Below are 21,860 nucleotides of genomic sequence, written 5' to 3'. Positions count from 1 at the left end.
TATTGTCCATTCTCTTGGGTATATACCTAGGAGTGGACTTGCTGGTTAATATGGTATCTCCATGTTTAGCCCCTTGAGGAGCTGCCAAACATTTTCCAAAGCTACTGCACCATTTTACATTCCCACCAGCAATGGATAAGAGTTCTAATTTCTCCAGCCTTGCCAACACTTGAGAAATTTCTTTGAAATGAAACTTACTTGGAGGTGGAAAGATACGAATTATTTATTTAGAAATGTAATAGCAAACCATCTGCTGGTCACAGGCTTTACCATTTCAGTGAATGAACACTCAATTCTTCCAGTTGTTCAGAGCAAAAATTGAGTCATCTTTGACTACTGTCTTTATTTCATACCACATATCCAATCCATTAGAAAATCCTGTCATCTCTACCTTCAAAACAGACCCACGAGCTCACAATTTCTCACTGCTACTCACTACTGTCTGGATTATTGCAGTAGCCTCCTAACATTACTACCTTTTGCTTATTGTCCTCAGAGCAGCCAGAGTGATTCTTTTAAAATACAAGTCTAATAATGCTGTTTGTCTGCTTAAAGCTCTCTAGAATCAAAAGTCAGTTTATAATGACCAGTAAGGCCTTACATGATTGGGCTTGCTGATACTTCTCGAACTTCGCCTCCTTCCCCCCCTCACTACACCTTTGCTCCAGTTTCTCTCCAGCCACAGGAATCTGTTCAATACTCTTCAACAAAGTCCAGAACATTCCCACCTCAGGGTCTTTGTACTTCCTGTCCTTCTCCCTAGAGCACTCTTTACCCCAGATGTGGCTTGCTTGCTCACTTCCTTCAGATTTAGGTATCAGGTCATCACTGAGAACTCTATGTAACTCATACCACATTTGACACTCTATTTCTTTACCCAATGTGTTAGTCAAGTGTCAGTGAAGCAAACAAAAATCACTCTGAAACAGGGGATTTAATACAAGGAGTTCGTTATAGAAGTGATGGCAGAGGCTGAGAAAACAAACGGGCAGTGAGGCTGAGCTCAGTTTCTAGTATTTCCCATCGTTTGTAATTTTGGATAAATGGCTTTCCTTGCCTAATTACAGTGAACACTGGAACCTATGTATCATGGATTGAATTATTTTCCCTCAAAAATGTGTGTATCAATTTGTCTGGGCCGTGATTCCCAATATTGCGTGGTTGTCCTCCATTTTGTGATTGTAATTTTATGTTAAAGAGGATTAGGGTGGGATTGTAACACCCTTACTCAAGTCACATCCTTGATCCAATGTAAAGGGGGTTCCCCTAGGGTGTGGCCTGGACCACCTTTTATCTCTTAAGAGATAAAAAGGAAAGGGAATCAAGTGGGGAACCTCATACCACCAAGAAAGCAGTGCTGGGAGCAGAGTGCACACTTTGGACCAGGGGTCCCTGCTTGGAGAAGCTCCTAATTGGGGAGAGATTGATGACAAGGCTGACGGAGAGAGAGAGAAAACCTTCCCCTGGAGCCAATGTCTGGAATTTGGACTTTTAGCCTACTTTACTGTGAAGAAATAAATTTCTCTTTGTTAAAGCCATCCACTTGTGATATTTCTGTTATAGCAGCCCTAGATAACTAAGACACTGTGTAAGGCAGAAAAGTGTCAGAAAAGGAAAGCTCAAATATTTTCCACTAATAAAGAGAACAATAGAAAAATGGTAAAAAGTGGTAATACTGCACCCTGTCAAAGGTGGAAAACTTGCAATTCCCAGAAAAACAATGCAGTTTTTTTTTTTTTTTTTTTTTCTGAGTTTCGGCTGTCACGGGTTTCACTGTATAATAATGGCTCACTTTTTTTATACTATATATCAAATACTGATTCTAAGTGTTTTATGTGACTAATTTACTTAGCCCTCTAAGCAATTCTATGAGTCTGGCTCTCTTACAATCTTTATTTCCCAAATGGGGAAACTGAGGCACGGGGTGGTAAGTAACTTGCCCGAGATTCTATAGCTAATAAGTGGAGGAACGGAGCCATATCTAAGCAGTCTGGCTCCAAAGCACATAGTCTTAGCTAGCCTCCAAGCTAGCAAATAAAAATTAAAATATCTTCTTTATGAAGCAAGGTGAAAGCATACTCTGGCATTCTTCTTTAGGAGAAAAACATATCTTGATAGGCTGCTTTTCCAAGAAAGGGCAGGCCTTAACAACATGGTTAAAAGAGACAATAAAACAAAGATATAGCTTAAGTGCTTTACATTAAAATAATAATGGAACTTGGGTTCCTCATAGAGCGCAGAGAAGGGAGGAGGCTGAAGTTTATGGAGCCAGGCAGAGAGGTAGATATTTCTGGAGGTGGATTGTCTAAAGGACATTGAGAATAAGAACGCCTCATTCAGTTTCAAGTTTTTTCCCCCCAGTTGCTTGAGGGAGGGCACTGGAATCTTTATAGGAGCTTGGAAGCCAATTTTATTTAAATCTTAGAGGACGGTGATATCACCTATCTTTTACCATAGTGCTAGTATTCAACATCCATGCCTTGGAGAACTGTGTTTCTAGATACTCCACTGGGGTCGACATATGATTATTTTCATATTTATATCTTGTCCTTGCCTATAAATTTTTTCTTTTTTTTTTAAATCGAGGAGAAAGTAACTGCCCATAAGCAAATCTGAGTGCAGTTTCAGACACGTTACATATTATAGTATTACAGGTATTATTTATGCTTCTGAATTGAAGGGATGCATAAGGGAAAAAAACAAATATGGCCAACATTTGATAATCTCCTACAGGTAGTCCCTGAATTACTACAGGATTCCATTCTGAGGACTCCATCTGCAGTGCAATGAGTTATTTAATATGGCTCTTCTAGCCATAGTCTTTGTAATCCCACCAAATGACTAGGTGAGATTATGCAAACTAGGTGTTCGTGGCCCACCAAGCTAATAATATAAATAACGTGTACGTCATCTTTGTAGGGGGTTGAACCATGCAAATAAGGTGTATGGAATCCTAGCGAGGGGATTGGGCAGTTTTGCCATCCTGCTATGCTTAAAGGGTGACACGGAGAGAGGGAGACAGGAGCTGTGATACAGAAGACAGACAGAGGCAGCAGGGGCAGCAGAAATAGGACAGAGAGGGAGAGCTGTAACATTGGCGAGAAGCAGTGGCAAAGAACAGCAGCCATAGGCAGCAGTACCAGGAGACCAGGAGGAGATGGCATAATGGGCTTCCCAGCCCATGAAGCGAGAGAGCTGAGCACCTTCGGGCAGGAGGCTTCTTGGTAGAGTGGGGGTGCCCCTGGGCACTTACTGGCGCAGCTAATGAGCTTTATAACACTTGCCTGAGTAGGGCAGAGGCCTGGCCAAGGGGCCAAGGGACCAAGAGGACAAGGGGCCATGGGGCTGAGAGGTTGAGGGCCAGAGAGAGGTATGCCTGCTGGCATGGTTGAGTAGAAGCTGTCTTGACCAAAGAACTGTATCCTGAGATGTTTCCTATCTCGAATGGTAACCTGTTACTTCCCTAATAAACCCCGTAATCATGAGTATTGTCTGTGAGCTCTGTGTGGCCTTTGCAATGAATTATCGAACCCAGCGGAGAAGTAGATAGTGCTGTGGGATGGATGGTTGGTGTCAGAATTGGTAAAAAGGTTGGAGTCTGGAGGCCTGTCTGGCCTCCACCTCAGAGGAATCAGCCTTGGTCTGTTGATCTTGATTCTCCTTCTCCCTTGTGAAGTTAGGGGAGGTCAGATGCCTTCCCCATGTTACTTTTATACCGTTGTGAGTTGCTTTTGATGTAAGTTGAATACCTTTTTTTTTAAAAAAATTTTTCATTATTATTGCCTTTTATTATCAGTATCTTTAAAAATCTGATTTTTGAACATCTGTAAGTGAATGTCTGTCTGAGAATGACAACATCAGCAAATTACTACCTGCTGCAACTTTGTATAGGGTACATATTACTAATGATAAGATAAACCCCAGATGGTCGTTAAGTGCAGTTCGTTGTAACTTGAATACAACATAAATCAAGGACCACCTGTTCATGTTAAGTACCAAGGACTTCCTGTGATGCAGGGGTTAAGAGCTCAGATGCTAATCGAAAGGTCAGTGGTTCAAACCTGCCCGGTTCTCCACAGGGGAAATATGTAGTGATCTGCTTCCATAAAGATTACAGCCTTGGCAACAGTATGGGGCAATTCTACTCTGTCCTGTAGGGTCGCTATGACTCAAAATCGACTTGACAAAAAGGTTTTTTGTTTGTTAAGTACTAAACCACATTTCTTTTTAATGAGTTTTCTAGAGGTATAATGAACTGTTTTCGTTTCCTAGGGCTGCTGTAACAAGATGAGATTAGAATGGGTGGCTTTATAGAACAGAAATTTATCGTCTTACAAATCTGTAGGCTAGAAGCACAAATCAGGATATGGCCATGTTGGTTCCTTTTCAAGGCTCTGAGAGAGGAGCTGTTCCATGCCTCTCTCCTAGCTTCTGGTGGCTCCCGGCTATTCTTGGTGTTCTTTGGTTTGCATCCACATCCTTAGTCAAGTAGCTGTCCTTATTCTATCGGTCTCTGTTTTCTTTTATAAAACACAGGTTAGGTAGGATTAGAACCCACCTTGCTCTGGAGTCCTGATGGCGCAGTGGTTAAGAGCTGGACTGCGAACTGAAAGGTCAGCAGTTTGAATCCACCATCCACTTCTTAGAAACCCTATGGGGCAGTTCTACTCTGTCCTATGCGGTTGCTATGAGTCAGAATTGACGTGAGAGTAATGGGTTTTTTGGTTTAATCTGGTATGAGCTAATGTTAACTGATAAAGTCTTCAAAGACTCAAATTCCGAACAAGGTCATGTTCACAGTTACCAGGGGTTAGGATTTCAACATATATTTCGGGGAGTGGGGGGACACACAATTCAATCCATAGCATTAACAGATAATAAAATTCACTAATTTTATGTGCACAGCTTTAAAAAATATATAATCCAAGGTGGCAAACTTTTTCTTATACTTTCTTCTACAAGTTTTATATTTTTTGATCTTATATTTAGAAGTCCGGAAACCCTCGTGGCATAGTGGTTAAGAGCTAGGGGTGGTGACCAAAAGGTCGGCAGTTCGAATCCACCAGGCACTCCTTCGAAACCCTGTAGGGCAGTTCTACCCTGTACTATAGGTTCACTATGAGTCGGAATGGACTAGACGGCAATGGTTTTTTTTTTTTAATTTAGAAGTCTATGACCCACTTTGAGTTAATTCTGGTAAATAGTGTGAAGTAAGGATTGAGGTTTTTGTTTGCTTGTTTGTTTTTAATGCATATGGATAGTCAATTGTTCCAGCACTATTTTTTGCAAAGATTGTCCTCCTATCTTCTACATGTTAAGTACCAAGCTATACTTCTTAAATTTGCTTTCTGATTCAAAATATGCAATAACTCTCACATACCTTTTTACTTTCAGGAATTTGGGAACACTGAACTCAAGGAAAAAATGTAGGGGGAAACCAGCTGGAGGAAGTCGTGAGATTTTCTGTGCTTATTCTATGGCAGTTGACAGCTGCTTAATCCATCACCTCATCAGAATCAAGTTCAACTGGCAATCTCACATCTTTTAGGTCGACAATTCACTAAGAGCTTTACTAAGAATTTAGTTTCGAGAGTGTAAAAGTAAAGCCTACATATACAAATTTAGAAATTCAACAAATTCATAGTGGAACAGAGAAGAGGAACGGTCCACCGGTAGGTAGGCTTATGCTCAGGTAATGCCCATGTATCTCAAACACAGATAAGAAACTCCTATTTTTCTTGTAAAAAAAAAAAAAAAAAAATTTTTTTATGAGGTTAATGTACATGGAATTCAATTTTAGCTCTAAGGAACGGTTGACATGTGTAGCTCTATCCTCCGTTCTTTCTCTTTGTGCTCCAGAGAGGCTATAGTAAGCTCACATTCTTCTCTGATAATTCTTGAGGAAGCCTAGTGCTTTCCAGTCCTTTCTATGACTTGGGAGTAAGTCTATTTTATTCTGGAGTTTAATATTAGAAAACCTGCTTTCCCACAGAAACATCATCAAAGGTAAGCTTTATCAGTAGTAATGCTGGTGTTTTGCTCTCTCAACTGCCTTATTCTTTTATATTATTTCTCAGTGGGTTCAGAACATGAGTAGGGATGAGGGATACAGGTTATTGGGCATCTCAGACTCGAAAAGCTGAAACAAAATAGAATGCTAAAGATTAGTTTAATAAATGTCTTTGGCATTTTGTTATTATAGGACATAAGCATTATTTCTCCAAGTCCACAAGGCATGAAATGGGCTTAAAGTACAGTGAGAGATATTGTTTAGACATAATAACTTCCTATTAAAAGAATCAGGCATTGCAAAATGGCTATTGAATCTTTATCTGATAGATATTTAGAACTAGGACTGGCAACTTAAGGTTAAAGAGTAGGTCTGTTTTACTTTGAGGCAGATTTCAGATTTAAAGACCTCGTGAAATTCATTTCAGATATGTGAATTTATTAATAACTATATTTTTTCACCAGTAGAACAATAGTAAAAAGAAGCAAGTTTAAACTCTTATGATAAGACACCTCCACTCCTCCTGAATGTACTTTTTCCTTGATACCAAAATCAGATGATGAGTTTAATGGCTCTTTACATTGAAACCAGGTATTGGTTTTCAACGTTCGGGTAATATTCTTTGCCTTAGGATCATATTCAAATTGCTTTGATCCCCGGGAGAAATAGAAGAATCCTAAAGAGAGAGAATCATGATTAGTTATCTTGCACAATTATGCAATGGTCCCACATTTTTTTATTTTATGAAGACAGAATAAAATAATTGAATATTACATACAGCAAAGAAATCAGTAAAATTATGTAAATATATTTTACTTTACTGCTGTCACGTGGGCAATTCTATGAATTTTTTTTTTTTGAGTAACCAAGAAATTTGATTTTACAAGCTTTCCAAAATATTTTCATAAGTTATCTAGTATATGAGTAATCTGGCTAACCAGTTGAACAAATTGCTATCGAGTCAATTCTGACTCATAACAATCCCATGTAGAACTGCTCCATAGGTTTTTTTTTTTTTAATTATTTTATTTTTTGTGGTTTAGAATATACACAGCAGAACACACACCAGTTCAACAATTTCTACACGTACAATTCAGCGACACTGATTACGTTCTTCTAGTTTAAGCAACCATTTTCACTCTCCTTTCCTGAATTGTTCTTACTCCATTAAGATAAACTCACAGCTCCCTAAGTTTCCTTTCAAATTTTTTGAGTTGCTGTTGTCGCTTTGATCCCATATACATAGTTCTTAGAAGAGTACAATGCCCAAAGCAAACGTTCTCCTATTATTTTTATTTCCCTGAGGAGAAAGCCAAGGTGTAAAGCACGAATTGCAAGGAACTACCTTTCTAGAAAGACTGTGCCAGAGGTTTTCAAACGAGATTTCAACAAAGTGCCTCGGGGCAAGGGGGTGGGGGAGGAGAAGGCCCTGTGGATTTGGTCTTGGGCCCTATATGCCCATTTTATTAGAGCTTCTCTGTTTTTATTTGTTTTAAGTTTTGAGATTTTGTGTTAGATTTCATTGGAATAAAAGGTTGTGTCACTCAAAAACATTTTTAGACTTCTGATTACCCCATGGTCTAGGCTAGCGTCTTTGAAGATAAAATAGCTGGACTGTGTGCATTAGAACTGCTTGCGATTCTTTTAAAACCGCAGATTCTTAGGTCTTACCCACATCCATACTGCATCAGAAACTCTGAGAGCAGGGCTGAAGAATTTGTTTCTACACGCAAATTGTTCGGTTCATGTGCTCAGTTACTTTTCACGCTTGGAACTTTTTAGGGGGTGTCTTTTTTGGGCTATCTTGGATCAATGGTAAGTAAAAGTATTTTGGGTACTTTATATATAGATTTGAAATCGTGTAGCTGAGAGAATATAATTCAGGGCTTAATGACTCAGTTTGTGATAATGTTCACTGAGTCAATGTTTATTCACTATTTAAGAGAAGTAAAATTACATTAAAATGGAAACTTTTAAGGTTTTGCACTGTCTTTTTTCATAGTCAGTAAAGCCTCCCAGTGTCCCTATAGTTTAGGCATTGGTGCTTACCTTTGTACTGGAAAGCAGCATCCACTCGGAGACCAATTCCTGGGAAGTGTTTTATCACCCTCTGTGGGTACCCTTTGTCCATGGTTTGGGTCATCTCATCATACCTGGATAAATGGATTTGAAAGGTTTCCAGCAAGTCTTTGTTTTGGGGACTTTAATTCTTCTATTGCCTAGCTTGGAGTCAAGCAGAGATGTACGGAATAAGTAGGCCTCGTAGGGGAAAACGAATTGGTTGAATGATAAATACATGGCAAAGATTATATTTGGCTGGATCATCGACAATGTCTTAAACCAAGAAACTATCAGACGTAGAGGCTACATCATTTGCTAGGTTGGTGCTATTCCGAGGAATTGTAAAAGTGAGGGCTTAGCTTGGAACTTTCAAAGATCTTGACTGTGTGTGTGTTTGGCATCACTAGCTTTCTTATTTTATCTTATTTTTTAAGTTGGAGAAAGATACTTGGACTCATTAAGACAACTTTTGGTTTGGCGAATATCATCCATCAGAGATTTCCCTTAATATAACTCACTTTAAGAAAACTATAGGTTAGCTTTATTTTTGCCTGCGTCAGTATGGTGCTATGTGGGTGTTTTTCTCCAGAATAAAGTCAAAGAGTCTCTGTAAATTTACCTCCAGCACCAAATACCCACAAAGAAGTGGGTTTTTCTTGTGTTTTTGTCACAGACAGCTGCATCAATTTTCTTCACATATCTTGGAAAGCCAAGGGCATAGATGGATTTGGGATAATCTGGCAAAACAGCATATCCTCTGATCACCCAGAAATTGTCATCTAGGAAGAGAGAAAGTGATTATCTTCTGCTCTAGTTCCTAAAAGGAGAAATAGTTTTCTTAAGAAGTTTGAAAATAACTAGATGACTAGTTCCTTTCAGCTGCAATGCTTGGAGAGTTAATAATTTTATGTCCTCATTTATTCTTACCACTATCTTTGGCATTTATATCATTAATATGATACAAATAATATATACTTGTAGTTAATAGTGTTCCTACCCTTGTCAACTGGTTCACCTGTGTTGACTGCTTTTAAATTTCTAACTTTGTCAGAACAGTCAAGCATATTTGGGCATGTTCTCTTAAAATTCAGCCCTCAAGTACTCTCAAAGGCAAGTAACCCCATGAAATCCATGTAAAAAGTAGGATAGCTAGACTAAATACTGGATACCCAGTTAATTTTGAATTTCAAAAAAACAATGAATAATTTTGAAGATAAAACCCCCCAAAAACCAAACCCAGTGCAGTCAAGTTGATTCCGACTCTTAGCGACCCTATAGGACAGAGTAGAACTGCCCCATAGAGTTTCCAAGGAGTGCCTGGCAGATTTGAACTGCTGACCCTTTGGTTAGCAGCCGTAGCACTTAACCACTACGCCTCCAGGGTTTCCATTTTGAAGATAAGTATATCTAAAATATTGCATGTGACATACTTATAACAAACAATGATTTGTTATTTATCTGAAATTCAAAGCATCCTGTGTTTTTATTTGGCAAATCTGGCAACCCTGTAAAGAGACCAAAAAAAAAAAAAGAAAGAAAAGAAAAGGAATGATTTACATTTCCTTGACTGAAAAAAGACTTTTATGGCTTTTATAATACACGTTTCTTTTAGCCCTGTGCATTAAAGATGGTGTTTATTTTCACAGCCACAGAGAATTCCTGGTTGGTTTTTCTCTATGACAGGAACCTAAGATCAGGGAAGAAACCCTGTCTGTTTGGCTCATGCATGAGGATTATATATTTGCACCAAAATACCCATTGGCCAGTTTAGGCACCCTGAAGAAAAAGAAGAATCGTAATGGGCAAAGTTACCTTTAAAAATCAGAATCTTGTCTTTGGGGTTCTCATATGCAGCTTGAATATTTGCTGGCAGAGATGGCCAGAATGAAGCAATTAATTCAAATTCGATGTTGGTGATATCATAATAGATCCTCCATAGGTATCTGCAATAAATAGAAAACACTTTACACGTACAGCCTATATGTCTATGTCAGTGGCCTATATGTCCATGTCAGTGAAAACATCGTAATCTTAGGCTTGCCTATTATCTAATCAGTTGGTGTTTTCCTCAAATTATTTACAGATTGTAATAACACAATCTCCCCCAGCAAATTTGGGTGATTTTCAGCTCAGTTCTGCCCCTTAGACGACAGAGGTCAAGAGATGCCTTTGATTCCACTCTCTGGGGTTTTTAGGGTGGCAAACTATCTGTGGAAATACCATAAATAGTTCTGAGTGCTCAATGGCCTCGTGTATACCAAAGCAGCAACACCCAAGGTCCTAGGTGTTCTAAGTTCCAAGCAGAACTTTTTGATGTGGTATTTGCTGGAATAAGAAATGATACCTTTGGAGTGCCAAAATACTCCCTCAGCAGTTCCCTTCTGGCTATAAAATTCTATGAATCTGTGAATGATACTTGGAAAGCCCTAAACTCCACTTCTTTCCTCATGCAGTCAACATTTCTCTGATATCCCCGGTAGGTGGTCTCTCAGCCTCTGCTGTTACCAGCATGGCAGTGATCACATGTAATTAGAGTGCTTACGTAGTTGGATGGGTGGAAGGAGACCAATTTCAAATATTCTTTTCTTTTCACCTAGGTACTTTTCAGATAGTGCATGCCCTGATAATTTGTTTTGAAAATATGGCCATGGTATACATAGCTAACTCACTATGCTGAAATGTAAGTCCAATAAATTACACATAGTGAAAGAAGAGAGTTTTTACTACAGCTAATACTTTGGAAAACTTTATTGATGCAACATGAAGGAATGAGCAGCAGTGTGCTGACAAATTTTTTTAAAAAAACTTGAATTAAAAAAAAGAGACTTCAGCTTATCATTTGCCAATTTGCAGGATGTAAACACACCTACCACGGCCAGTTTCAAGCTATTAATGTCATGTCAACTGGTTTGCCCATTTCTGAAAAATTAACAATTAGCTCTTGAGCCAGTACGTGCTTGTTTCAGAATAACACTGGGATGGGTGAATTATTTTGGCAAAAAAGTCCCTGAAAGTAGACTTCAACTTCTTATCCAATGACAATTTTTAAAACTGTTTCAGAGCATTTAAAAAGTAATTTATCAAACAATATAAGAGAAATATCCTCACAGTAAAACATTCAAACAGTATAGAAAGGGGTAAAGTGAAAAGTAAAAGATGCAGATTCTCACCAGCCCCATTGACTCCCCCTTTTTCTCCAAATCCCTTGAAAAGAAAAAATATTCATAAGACATTGAGTTGTTTAAGGGAATGGGTTTACCTGCCTTTAAAGAACATTACTTCTCTGCGGAAGGTGGTAATAGCATCAAAAGACAAATCAGGATCACAAGCATGGGGCACAATGGTTTCTGTTGGCTTTGCAGATGCCTTAGGTAAACCTCCTTTGATAAAAAAAGAAATACCACCGTGAATGAAGAAGACATGAAGAAATACTCTGCTGGAGGATCTTACCCAAGTGAATATTTTCTTCATGATACTATTTCAAGAAGTGATTTTCTTAACTTCCTTCCTGGAAAGGTTTCTACTTAATTTGAGTGTACTCAGATTTATAGTTTTGCTCACCATAGATGGACTGAATTCCACTGATATCGTCCGGAGAAAGTGGGTACTTGCTAGGATCCAGGGAGACATAATTTGGGAACATCAATGCTGTTTGATCACTGGAGTGTGAGAGCCCCAGTGAATGGCCAAATTCATGAGCAGCCACAAGAAACAAGCTGAATCCTTAAAAAAAAAACAGGGAAAACAAAAGCACATGAGTCAATCAAATGGAGAATGATTGCATCTGAAATTAAGAAGTAACTAAAGGAAAAGGAGAAAAAACTTGCTATATAGCAGGTAATGTGTATAAGATATAAGATATATACCATCAATCATCTGGGACATATTCCTAGACTAATGATTGATATTAGCCACATCACGATGGAATATAACTCAGAGTAAGCAAATGTTTGGAACCAGGTGTCTTAAAATGTATAATATTTAAAATACATGTCTATGTCTCTATCTCTGTCTCTCTAGCTCTCTACCCGTTACCGCCGAGTCAATTCCGACTCATAGTGACCCTATAGGACAGAGTAGAACTGCCCCATACACTTTCCAAGGAGCGCCTGGTGGATTCGAACTGCCGACCTTTTGGTTAGCAGCCGTAGCTCTTAACCACTCTGCTACGAGGGTTTCCATATCTATCTATATCACCAAATTTTGCTTGTTGCTAGACTATACTATATAGGATCACGTTGCTCTCTGCTTATATTCTTCAGAGGCTCTCCACTAACTATAGGATAAATTCCAAATATCATAACATTTCTTCCATGATTTAGTCCCTGGCTTTTTCCAGCCTCATATTTTGTTTTCATATTCCATGAACCAGCTATATTAAATCACCTGCAAATTTTCATCTGTGCCATGATCTTTCTCATCTCTGTCTTTGTACTTCCATTCCTTCTGCCTGGAATATTGTCTCTTCTACCCCTCCTTTGCCTAGCTATCCTACTGATTCACCAGGACTCCTCTCAAGAGTCACTTCCTTTCTGAGGCTTTCTGTATCCCTCTACTTGTGTCCAGGCTGAGCTAAATGCACTTCTCTGAGCTCCCACAGACTCTGCTTAATTCTGTCATAGCACGTAACGTACTGCGCTGTCTAATTCTTTCGTCAAGCTGTGTACCCTTGAGTACAGGGATCATGCCTTAATCATCTTAATCTGCTAAAATGATTGGTAGTAGTGGGTGCTGAATATAAAGGTGTTAATTTGGATGAAGGAATGGTTAGATACATCTCCTTCACATGACCAGAGTACTCTGTGCTTAACCATACTAGAAGTCTTACCATGCATCTTGGAATTGCCTTTTTATTCGCTATTTGATCCACTAGTCTGTAAGGTTCTAAATATAAAAACTGTCCTTGGACTTCAGACTAAATCTGTAGAGCTTAAGGAAAAGGGTAAGCCATTAACAGTGTTTACTATGACAGAGCGATGTATACTGAATGTTTGCATGAAACACTTTAGTTTTATAGAATGGCAAAGGATTATTTTATGGTCTTTGATGCCTGTCTGCTCTGATCTTTGCTGTTACTCTTTGACTGGCTGGCTATATCACTCTGTGTGCTTTTGGTTAAGAGATTGGACAAGTGAATATATGAAAAAAATAATTCAAATATAGGTCTTCTAAATCCGAGTCCAAACCTTTATCCTGACTCTCAAGACTGTGATATGAACCCTATTTACTTTTTTGGCCTTCTCTTCTACTACAATTTTAATACTTGAGTTGATCTGGGTTATTCTTTCCAGAACATTCTTACATACCCTCTTTACTATACTTTGATTTTCTAGTTCCTGTTTAACCTTCTGGTTTCATCTTTGCCATCACTTCCCCCTGGCCTCTAGGCCTGGGTTGGGATTTCTTCTATGCTCTCCCATCTCATTGCCATGGTTCCCTTTATCCCATCACTGATAATACTGGTTCTAATTGCCATCTAATTATCTGTGTGTCTCCTAGACTGTAAACCCCTCGAGTGCAGGGTCATGTCTTGTACACTATTATATCCTCCTATCTTTATCACAGATCTTGGGTTACAGTGAATGTGCAATAGATGATCATCATATTACTTCATTTACCAAATATTTGTGGAACATCCATCATATGCCAGCAACATTATAGGCTCTCAGGTAATGTAGGAAAAATATGGCAAATCTCTGCTTTTTTGAAGATGTGTCTCAATAGATGCTTTTGAACATTATATATTCGCACATTCTGAATGTTTTTCCTCTGCTTGGAATGCCTTCCATTCTAATCATCATCTCATCATCACTGTCAATACTAATTACCACCAATATGATCATCAATGTCAAGCATTTTCTGAGTCCCTCAGCTATTAAATCAAGGAGGTAAATAGATATATTTTGCCAAATTTCCCACTAAAAATTCTACTTTGTTCAGAGATTACATTTGCTTAATGTTTTATGTTTTTATCTGAGAGCAGGAAAATATCTTCCCTTTAATGTACTGAATAAGCTAAAAGTTATATAATTGGGTGTGACCAGGGGCCCACAATTTCTACCCTGAGGAAAAAAGAAGAAGAAAATCCTTTTCAGAACTGTTGCTTGGTTGCCCACCCAGAACTTGGTTAAAGGCCGTATTTATCCCCTGCCTTGGTCACTGAACTCTTCAGAATTTTTAATAACACACCCACCCCACCTTTTCTGGCTGGGGCTTCAAACACTGTGGAAAATAGCTGTTTTTTTTTGTTAGGCACTGTTGAGTTGGTTTTTGACTGAGAGACCCCATGTGACAGAGTAGAACTGCCCCATAGAGTTTTCTAGGCTGTAATCTCGGTGGGACAGATTGTCAGTTCTTTTTCCCATGGAGCCACGGGGTGGACTTGAACTACCAGTCTTTCAGTTAACAGTTGAGTGCTTGACCATTGCTCCACCAACAGAGATAAAAGGATAGTGAAATCTTTGACTGAGCTCTGCCTCTGGGTATGAAATTAAAGCTGGCCAAACAAGGGAAGCCAACATGATTTTGGTAAGTGCCAGGATATGTCTTAAAACTTTCTGATGGGGCATAACCACACTGCCCTTAGGTCAAGCCCAAAGAAATATTGGGACATGTCTCAGCAGAAGATATACAACAGATATTGACTCCTCAGTTATTTGGATGACAATATTATCCTATGTCCTTCATCCTGTTGTCTACTATTCATGCTAACTCATGTGGCAAAGGCAACAACCAACCCCAGATTTCCCCAGGTACCCGAAGCCCAACCAGTAGTTGATTTTTCCTTCTTCCTCGCTTGCCAGCACTTGGAAGAACAATGGCCTCATATGTTCAGACTGAGCAGTAAGTGGCCATGGACTATTTTGAGCTGCAGGCGTTCAGTTTTACAGAAACTGTAAAACTAAAAAAACAAAAACAAAACAAAACAAAAACTTCCTGGAGTTACTTAGCAGCGCTGAACTGTGGCCTTGTGTGCTACCCATCAGCAGAGCCATAGCCTCTGCTTTCTGGGAATTCTTGAGGCTAGAAGCCACACCCAATATGACTGTTGTCAACAACAGAAGAAAAAGAGAGTTTGGGGAGAATCCAAGAGTCTCCTGAGCCTGCTGCTTTGTTTGATGCACACACTGTTACTGTAGAAAAGTTTTTTTTTTTCCATAAAGTAATAAGGCACCTTTTTTTAAAATGCCGGCAAAGTCCATTAAAAGAAATAAAATCAACCCACTTGGTGTGAAGGAATAGATCAAATATGAAGGTTAGGATTTAATTCCTTGGCAGACGGGCAAGAGTTAGAAAAGGAAGATCATGCTTTTAAGACAGACCTTCTGTGAGCTGAACTCATATGCCATCCTTCAATCGCTAACTCAAAATTACTACCTCCCTTCTTCCTGCTCTCACTCCTCAAGCCACAGATGACTTCCAAAACTGGTACAACATGTAACACATTCTGCCTTGTGTGGTGTACATACACAACACAAGATCATGTAACTCTCAAGGACCAGCAATTTTCTAGTACAACACCTTGCGAAGTCCCAGCAATACAGTGGACCCTCAGGTTTTGTGGATGAATGAATGAGTATATGAGTTAGTGAAGAATACCCTGATCATAAGAGATTAACAACTGTCTGAGGATCTTGTGTGAATAAGGCTCTGAACTACATAAGCACAATTATCTGAGTATATGTCAAACAGTTTCATAATGTATTAAGGATTGGATTGTATTCCCCAAAAAGAAATGTGGAAGTCCTAACCACTGTACCTGTAAATATGTCCCTGTTTAGAAACAGGGATTTTCTTTTGTTATGTTGATAAGGCTATACCAGAATAGGGTGGGTCCTAAACCTAAATACTTCTAAACGGTGTCTTATAAAAAGGGTAGAAAAGACATAGAGACACACACTGGGGGGAGAAGACCATGTGAAGATGTAGATGAGACTACAAACCCAGGCTGCTGGCAACTACTAGAAGCTGAAAGAGACCAAGAAGGACTAGAAGTTGAAAGAGACCAAGAAGGACTAGAAGCTCAAAGAGACAAAGAAGGACTAGAAGCTCAAAGAGACAAAGAAGGACTAGAAGCTCAAAGAGACCAAGAAGGACCTCCCCCAGAGACGACACCTTGAATTCGGACTTCTAGCCTCCAGAATTGTAAATTTCTGTTCTTTAAAGCCACTGCTTGTTATGGCAGCAGTAGGTAACTAAGATAGTCATCTTGGAATATGGAAAACTGTGGGGGAAGTTGCAGAGTTTAAAGGGCAAAAGAAACTCATGCAAAGCTATTCTTCTTATGGATTTCAGAATAATAAAATTTTGTTCATAAAGAAAACTGGGTTTACCTTCTCCATCCTTGGTCCAGTTTTCATCCTCATCGAAGTGAGTATCTCCACCCAGACCCACACCAGGCGGAAAGGCATGGCCGAGGAGTCCCAAAGGGCCATCAAAATAACGAGGGCACAAACCATGGACTGAGATACAATTCATGGGAAAAAAAAAATCAGTCACCTCAAACTTTCTAAGATGAATGTAAGTATACACTTTCCTCTTTGTTAAAAATTTTACCTCTGGTCCTAAAGGCAATCATGATGTCTGCAATCCCTTTGGAGACCTTGGTGAATATTAGTGGAGTCACCTTGCTCCATACTTCTAATGCTTTTTGAATAGCCTCATCCACATCGGCCCGTGCCATATCTGGAGTATAGTTCATTATTCTTAAAAATTAATAAAAAATACATGAATTGGTATTTATACATGCATGTATAATGCATATTAGGAAAAGAAAATAATTTCAAGCTTGTCAGTCATGCTGCAGTAACTTTTGGAATGATGCTATTATCTTATATTTGTATAGCACTTTAACCTTTAAATAAAATATTTATATATATGCTGTATAATTCAATCTTCTCATCTGCCTAGTAATCACTTTAATAAATGAGCGTCAAAGAGGTTAAATGACTTCCCTAAGATTGCCCCCTAAGTAGGAGAATGCTAACCTCATGTATGCATTTGTTGTGTATATGAATGTATTATAAAAGCGTTCGATAAAGAACTGAAATTTATTTTCTTGACTGGTTTGTGGAAATCAGTCTTGTGTACATATCATATATTAAGATTCTCCCTTTAGAGTTACAAAGTTATTTAGAAAAAGATTTTCCTCCTTTTTACATTTCCTGTCTTTCTAAACCTATTTCTATCCCAATTTCTAAGACTCAGTAAGATGAAGGAAAAATTCTCAGAAAGGCTCTTTAGGGCCAGGAGGACTCTGGAATGGTAGTCCAAGTCACTGCCTCCAGCTTGGATTGGGGGCATATTTCACCCTCTCTCTGCCAACAAGCTGGCCTCCTGTTCCCTGAGATGTCTGGGGCAAATTCCATACTTCATTCCAGAGCCCATCTGAGCTCTAACTCACACACATCTCTAACATGAACTGGTTGTGCTCCAAGGCCTTCGCATTTTCTCTTGATCACACCTCACCCAGTCCTTCAAGCACCTGAGGTTAGATGGCAGTGTTCTGATCCCGAGTTTATGTGGAGGAGGCAAAGGCTAGACATTAAAGCTTATCTACAAAGCCAGAGCAATCTAAAAGCTGTGTAACCTGGGCTACGATAAATAACTTTTTGTTACAGTTTTCTCTGTGTTTAACCCTTCTGTGACCCATAGTACATATGGTATATTACCCACTTTTTCTGGCTCTCAGGTCCTTTGGTAGTATGCTTTTACCACTGAAAGTATTTCCTGCTCTCTACTGGGGACTTGAATAATGGTGAAAGGTGAAAGAAACGTAGGTTGAAGAAAATAGCTGGGGTATGAGGCTTGCAAGTAAGGTAGTGAAGCCAGGAAGTGTGACTGGGTAAAAATTTTGTCCCTTTTGGCTGTCATGCCCTTAGATAAGCCTTGCAAGTGTATTTATGGTTTCCTGTGTGATACTTAGGGACCCTGGTAGATTTGGTTTTGCCCTTTTGTGTTATATTTGGAAAACCAGATGTTCCTATGTAACTTAACGGAAGACGCCATGAAAAACATCAGCAACCAAGGTTTGGAGGAGGCACCTGCTAATTATGGGGTTTGAGAACCTTAAAGGTCTGTCATAATCATATAGTACCAGGTAATATTTATCAAAATCCATATACCAACTAAAAATTTAATCACACTTCATGATTTAGCATGCTTCCATTAATGAAAACACATGGTATCAAAAAAAAAAAAATTCAAAGCAGAAAATAATTGGGTCTTGAAAGGATTAAGGCAGCAATAACAATGGTTGGTAGGATGGAATAAATGAATGAAATAAATGAAACCCATGAACTGCATGCATATGAGAACTGCTCAGTAAAATAAACTATTATTGTTCCTTGGAAATTATATTTATGTTCCTTCGGATTAGAGACTTGAAGGCAATTGGTTTTTTGGAGTCCCTGCTAACTGAAAGTTTAGAGGTTGGAGTCTACCCAGAGGCACCTCAAAAGAAAGAACTGGTGATCTACTTCTGAAAATCAGCCATTTAAAACCTTATGGAGCACAGTGCTACTCTAGCACACATGGGGTACTCACGGGTTGGAGTTGATTCAACGGCAGCTGGGTTTTTTTTAAGTTGGCAGAAGAATTACCTGTAGGTGAGGTTGTGTTTTCTCCACCCAGGGAGAGTGTAGCCATACTGACCGACATCAGGCACCCCACACCTGGGTTTCTTCATGATCTCAAGAGTGTTTGAGTCCAGTTTTCCAGTCACTGTTAATCCAAAAAATGCTTGCATTTCTCGAATTTTGCCGGCTATAAGGCTTCTGTTCCTACTTTGAACGAGATGACTCCCTTCTATTTCAAGAGAGTAGAACTGGTTGAGATATGCCTGACCAAAAAGACAAAAAAGGCACAGACTACAGGAGAGCAAAACTTCCATGTTAGGAGAAAACAGAATTGCCTGAAATCCTCTTTGGCAGTAGGGAGGTAAAAAGGAAATAAGGAATGAAGGATAGGAAGGAGTGAGGGAGGAACGAAGAAAGGAAGGAAGCAAAGAGGAAGAAAAGTCACCCTGCTCTTTCAATTTTCAAGAATTGATTGAGCTATCTGTGGCCAGAATTAACCAAACATATGTTAAATGATGATGTATTTTACATATTTTTGCTGTTACTTTCATTTTGGTGTTTCCTTGAAACAAATTCTAGAAGACATAGGTGATTACCCATTTTAAAAATTAAATTGGTTAAATCAAATATGGCAAATTAACCGGGCTGGCTTTTGAAGAAATCTCCAAAGCTATGTATCTTTCATACATATAAGGATAAACCATAGTCTGGGTCCTACTGGTTGAAATGTTTTTACAGAGATCTCCAGTTCTTTATGTCTGTCCCCTTTCTCCTCTCACTAACTACCTTTCACTTCTAACCATCATTTAGAGTTGTAGCAAATCCTGCTTTCCCCACATCCCTGCCTCTACCCTTTACCCCATACACAGTTCCTTGACGTCCTTAGAGCTGGGAAAAGGAAAAGCAGCTTCTCACAAGAAAGCTCAGTACTCGTTTGTGGGAATTTGCAGTCTTTTTAAGTCCCGAGACTATTGATAAATCGAATTTTATTGATAGCCTGTTAACAACATTTATTGAGACAGTACCTGAGCTAGTTGCATGTTTTCTTCATTATCCATCCTTTGGTCTGTTGGAAACGCAGAAGAAAATGTTATAAACAGCAAAAACAGAAACGGAAGGCTCTTCATTCCTCTCTCTCTTCAGTTGAAGCCTGGTTCTGTTTGCACAGAATTTAGAAAATAATAGTGAGACGTGGCATGAATTGGTTTGTATCATCGTTTAATTAATAACAGAAAAGGACATTTGCCATGAAGTGTGTCATGGTATGCCTTTTTTTTCCTTTCCTAGATTGGCTTGATTTTGCAATCACGATCGGCAGAAGTTTGTAAACACAGTCATTCTTCAGCATTTAATTTAATAGTCTATGCAGTGAGTCTCCAAGTTACTTTTGTCCTTGCAAAGTCAGAGATTTTGGGATCCATAAATACCTGAGAGTTTATAAAATGATCTCCTTTTGAATAAAACATCAAAACATCTTGGTAGTGCATCATAAAAAGACCATTGAATCAGGAATTGGATTACCCTAATTAGCTAATTCATCAAATGTCTTTTGAACACCTGCTATTCAACTATTTCACTGTAAATGCAAGCATGGGTAAGATATCTCTCTGATCTTGTTGGAAAATGCAGACATAAACAGTCAAGTGTTTATACATTTGCACTAATGCACGACAGGAGTCCCTGGGTGGTACAAAGGGTTAACCCTCTCAATTGCTAACCAAAAGGTTGGCAGTTCAAAGACACCCAGAGGCTCCTCAGAAGAAAGGCCTGGTGATCTGCTTCTGAAAGGTCACAGCCTTTAAAACCCTACAGAGTGCAGTCCTACTCTGACACACACGAGGTCACCGGGAGTTGAAATAGTCTCGATGGCAACTCGTAATGCAAGACAGAACGGAAGCAGGTGGCAACATACACAGAGCCGATATTAAAGACCAACCAGGGCCAAAAGGTGATGATCACTGCGGATGGGTGTGGCTCATAAGGCTCCAGGCAGGAGGGCTGGAACTGGGTCTTGATGTGCTGGTAAAATTTGAATTGCACAGAAGAAGGAAGAGGGTGTATGAGTAGAGGGAGACATAGAAAACAGGTATTACAGCAGAAATGAGTATAGGGAGGTAGGAAACCTGTCCCGAGTAAATGTACGTGTAGGTAGCAGTGGGAGATGGGGATGACCTTTTAAAAAGGTAGGGGAGATACAGAGGGAATGGTCATGTGAAGAGGGAAGCAGACATTGGAGTGACAAGGAAGCCAAAGATAGCTGGCCGACACTAGAAACTAGGAGAGAGGTGTGGAACACATTTTCCCTCAGAGCCCTCAGAGCAAGGATCAATCCTGCTAGCATCTTGATTTTTGACTTCTAGCCTCCAGAACTGTGAGATAATACAATTTCTGACATTTCAAGGCACTCAGTTTGTGCTACTTTGTCGTGGCAGTCCCAGGAAACTAACAGACAGTGCAAGAAAAAGAAATGTTTTGAATTTTGATTGGTAGTGTGACTAGATATAGAATTTCAGGCTGAAATAATTTTTTCTTAAAATTTTGGGCTGACTTCAGGGACTTTGAGGACTTTTCAGAGTCTAGTGTTGCAATTAAGTTGCCTTGTATTCTGATTCTTGATATTTTAATTTTTTTTTTTTTCTTCTGAAACGTTTTGGAAATCTCTTCACCCAGTGTGCAGTAAAGAATTTAGCCTTGTCCAAAAAGAGATCTGACCTTTGCCCTTGGATTCTGGGAAGTAACCAATATCATATCTGATAGGAGTGTCTTTTTTTTGAGGGGGAAGCCTGGTCTTACTCCATAGTCTTAGGGTAGGGTCTGGCCACATGAGAAATAGCAACTCTGTGATTTAGGGTGGGGACTTTGAGTTACTTGCTATCGGTTGACCTAAAAGCTGAGATCAGCCATGTGGGCAATCAATCAATCATGCCTACGTAATGGAGTCCCAATAAAAACTCTGAACACTGAGCTTTCATGGTGGGCAATACTCCAGGCCTATTGTCACGCATGAATTCCAAGAGAGTAATTCATTCTGACTCTGCAGGGAGAAGGCAATGGAAGCTCCACATTTGGAATCCTCCCAGACCCTGCTCTATGTGTCTTGTCCTTTGGCTGATTTTAATCTGTATCCTTTCCCTGTAATAAAAAGTAACCTAATATTCTTTGGTTAAATGTAAAGGACAAACCCAAAATAACAGATACTTAAATAAAATTTA

General features: G+C 39.2%; 1 protein-coding gene across 1 annotated transcript; it reads right to left on the bottom strand.

Annotated features, from left to right (window-relative positions):
- Window positions 1–6,450: 6,450 nt before the first annotated feature.
- Window positions 6,451–19,785, bottom strand: MMP27 (matrix metallopeptidase 27). Its single transcript, XM_049889831.1, has 10 exons — window positions 19,674–19,785; window positions 18,673–18,911; window positions 16,628–16,776; window positions 16,405–16,533; window positions 11,633–11,794; window positions 11,331–11,451; window positions 9,884–10,014; window positions 8,691–8,850; window positions 8,060–8,163; window positions 6,451–6,686 (listed from the first exon to the last, which is right to left on the bottom strand). Exons 1-10 carry the CDS (start codon window positions 19,773–19,775, stop codon window positions 6,451–6,453), a joined length of 1,533 nt encoding a protein of 510 aa, XP_049745788.1. The 5' UTR covers window positions 19,776–19,785.
- Between the last annotated feature and the right edge of the window lie 2,075 nt (window positions 19,786–21,860).

The sequence above is a fragment of the Elephas maximus genome, chromosome 7, assembly GCF_024166365.1.
Source record: "Elephas maximus indicus isolate mEleMax1 chromosome 7, mEleMax1 primary haplotype, whole genome shotgun sequence".
Lineage (NCBI taxonomy): Eukaryota > Metazoa > Chordata > Mammalia > Proboscidea > Elephantidae > Elephas > Elephas maximus.
The sequence above is the reverse complement of the archived record's forward strand: the minus strand, read 5'-3'. Positions and strand labels throughout refer to the sequence as shown.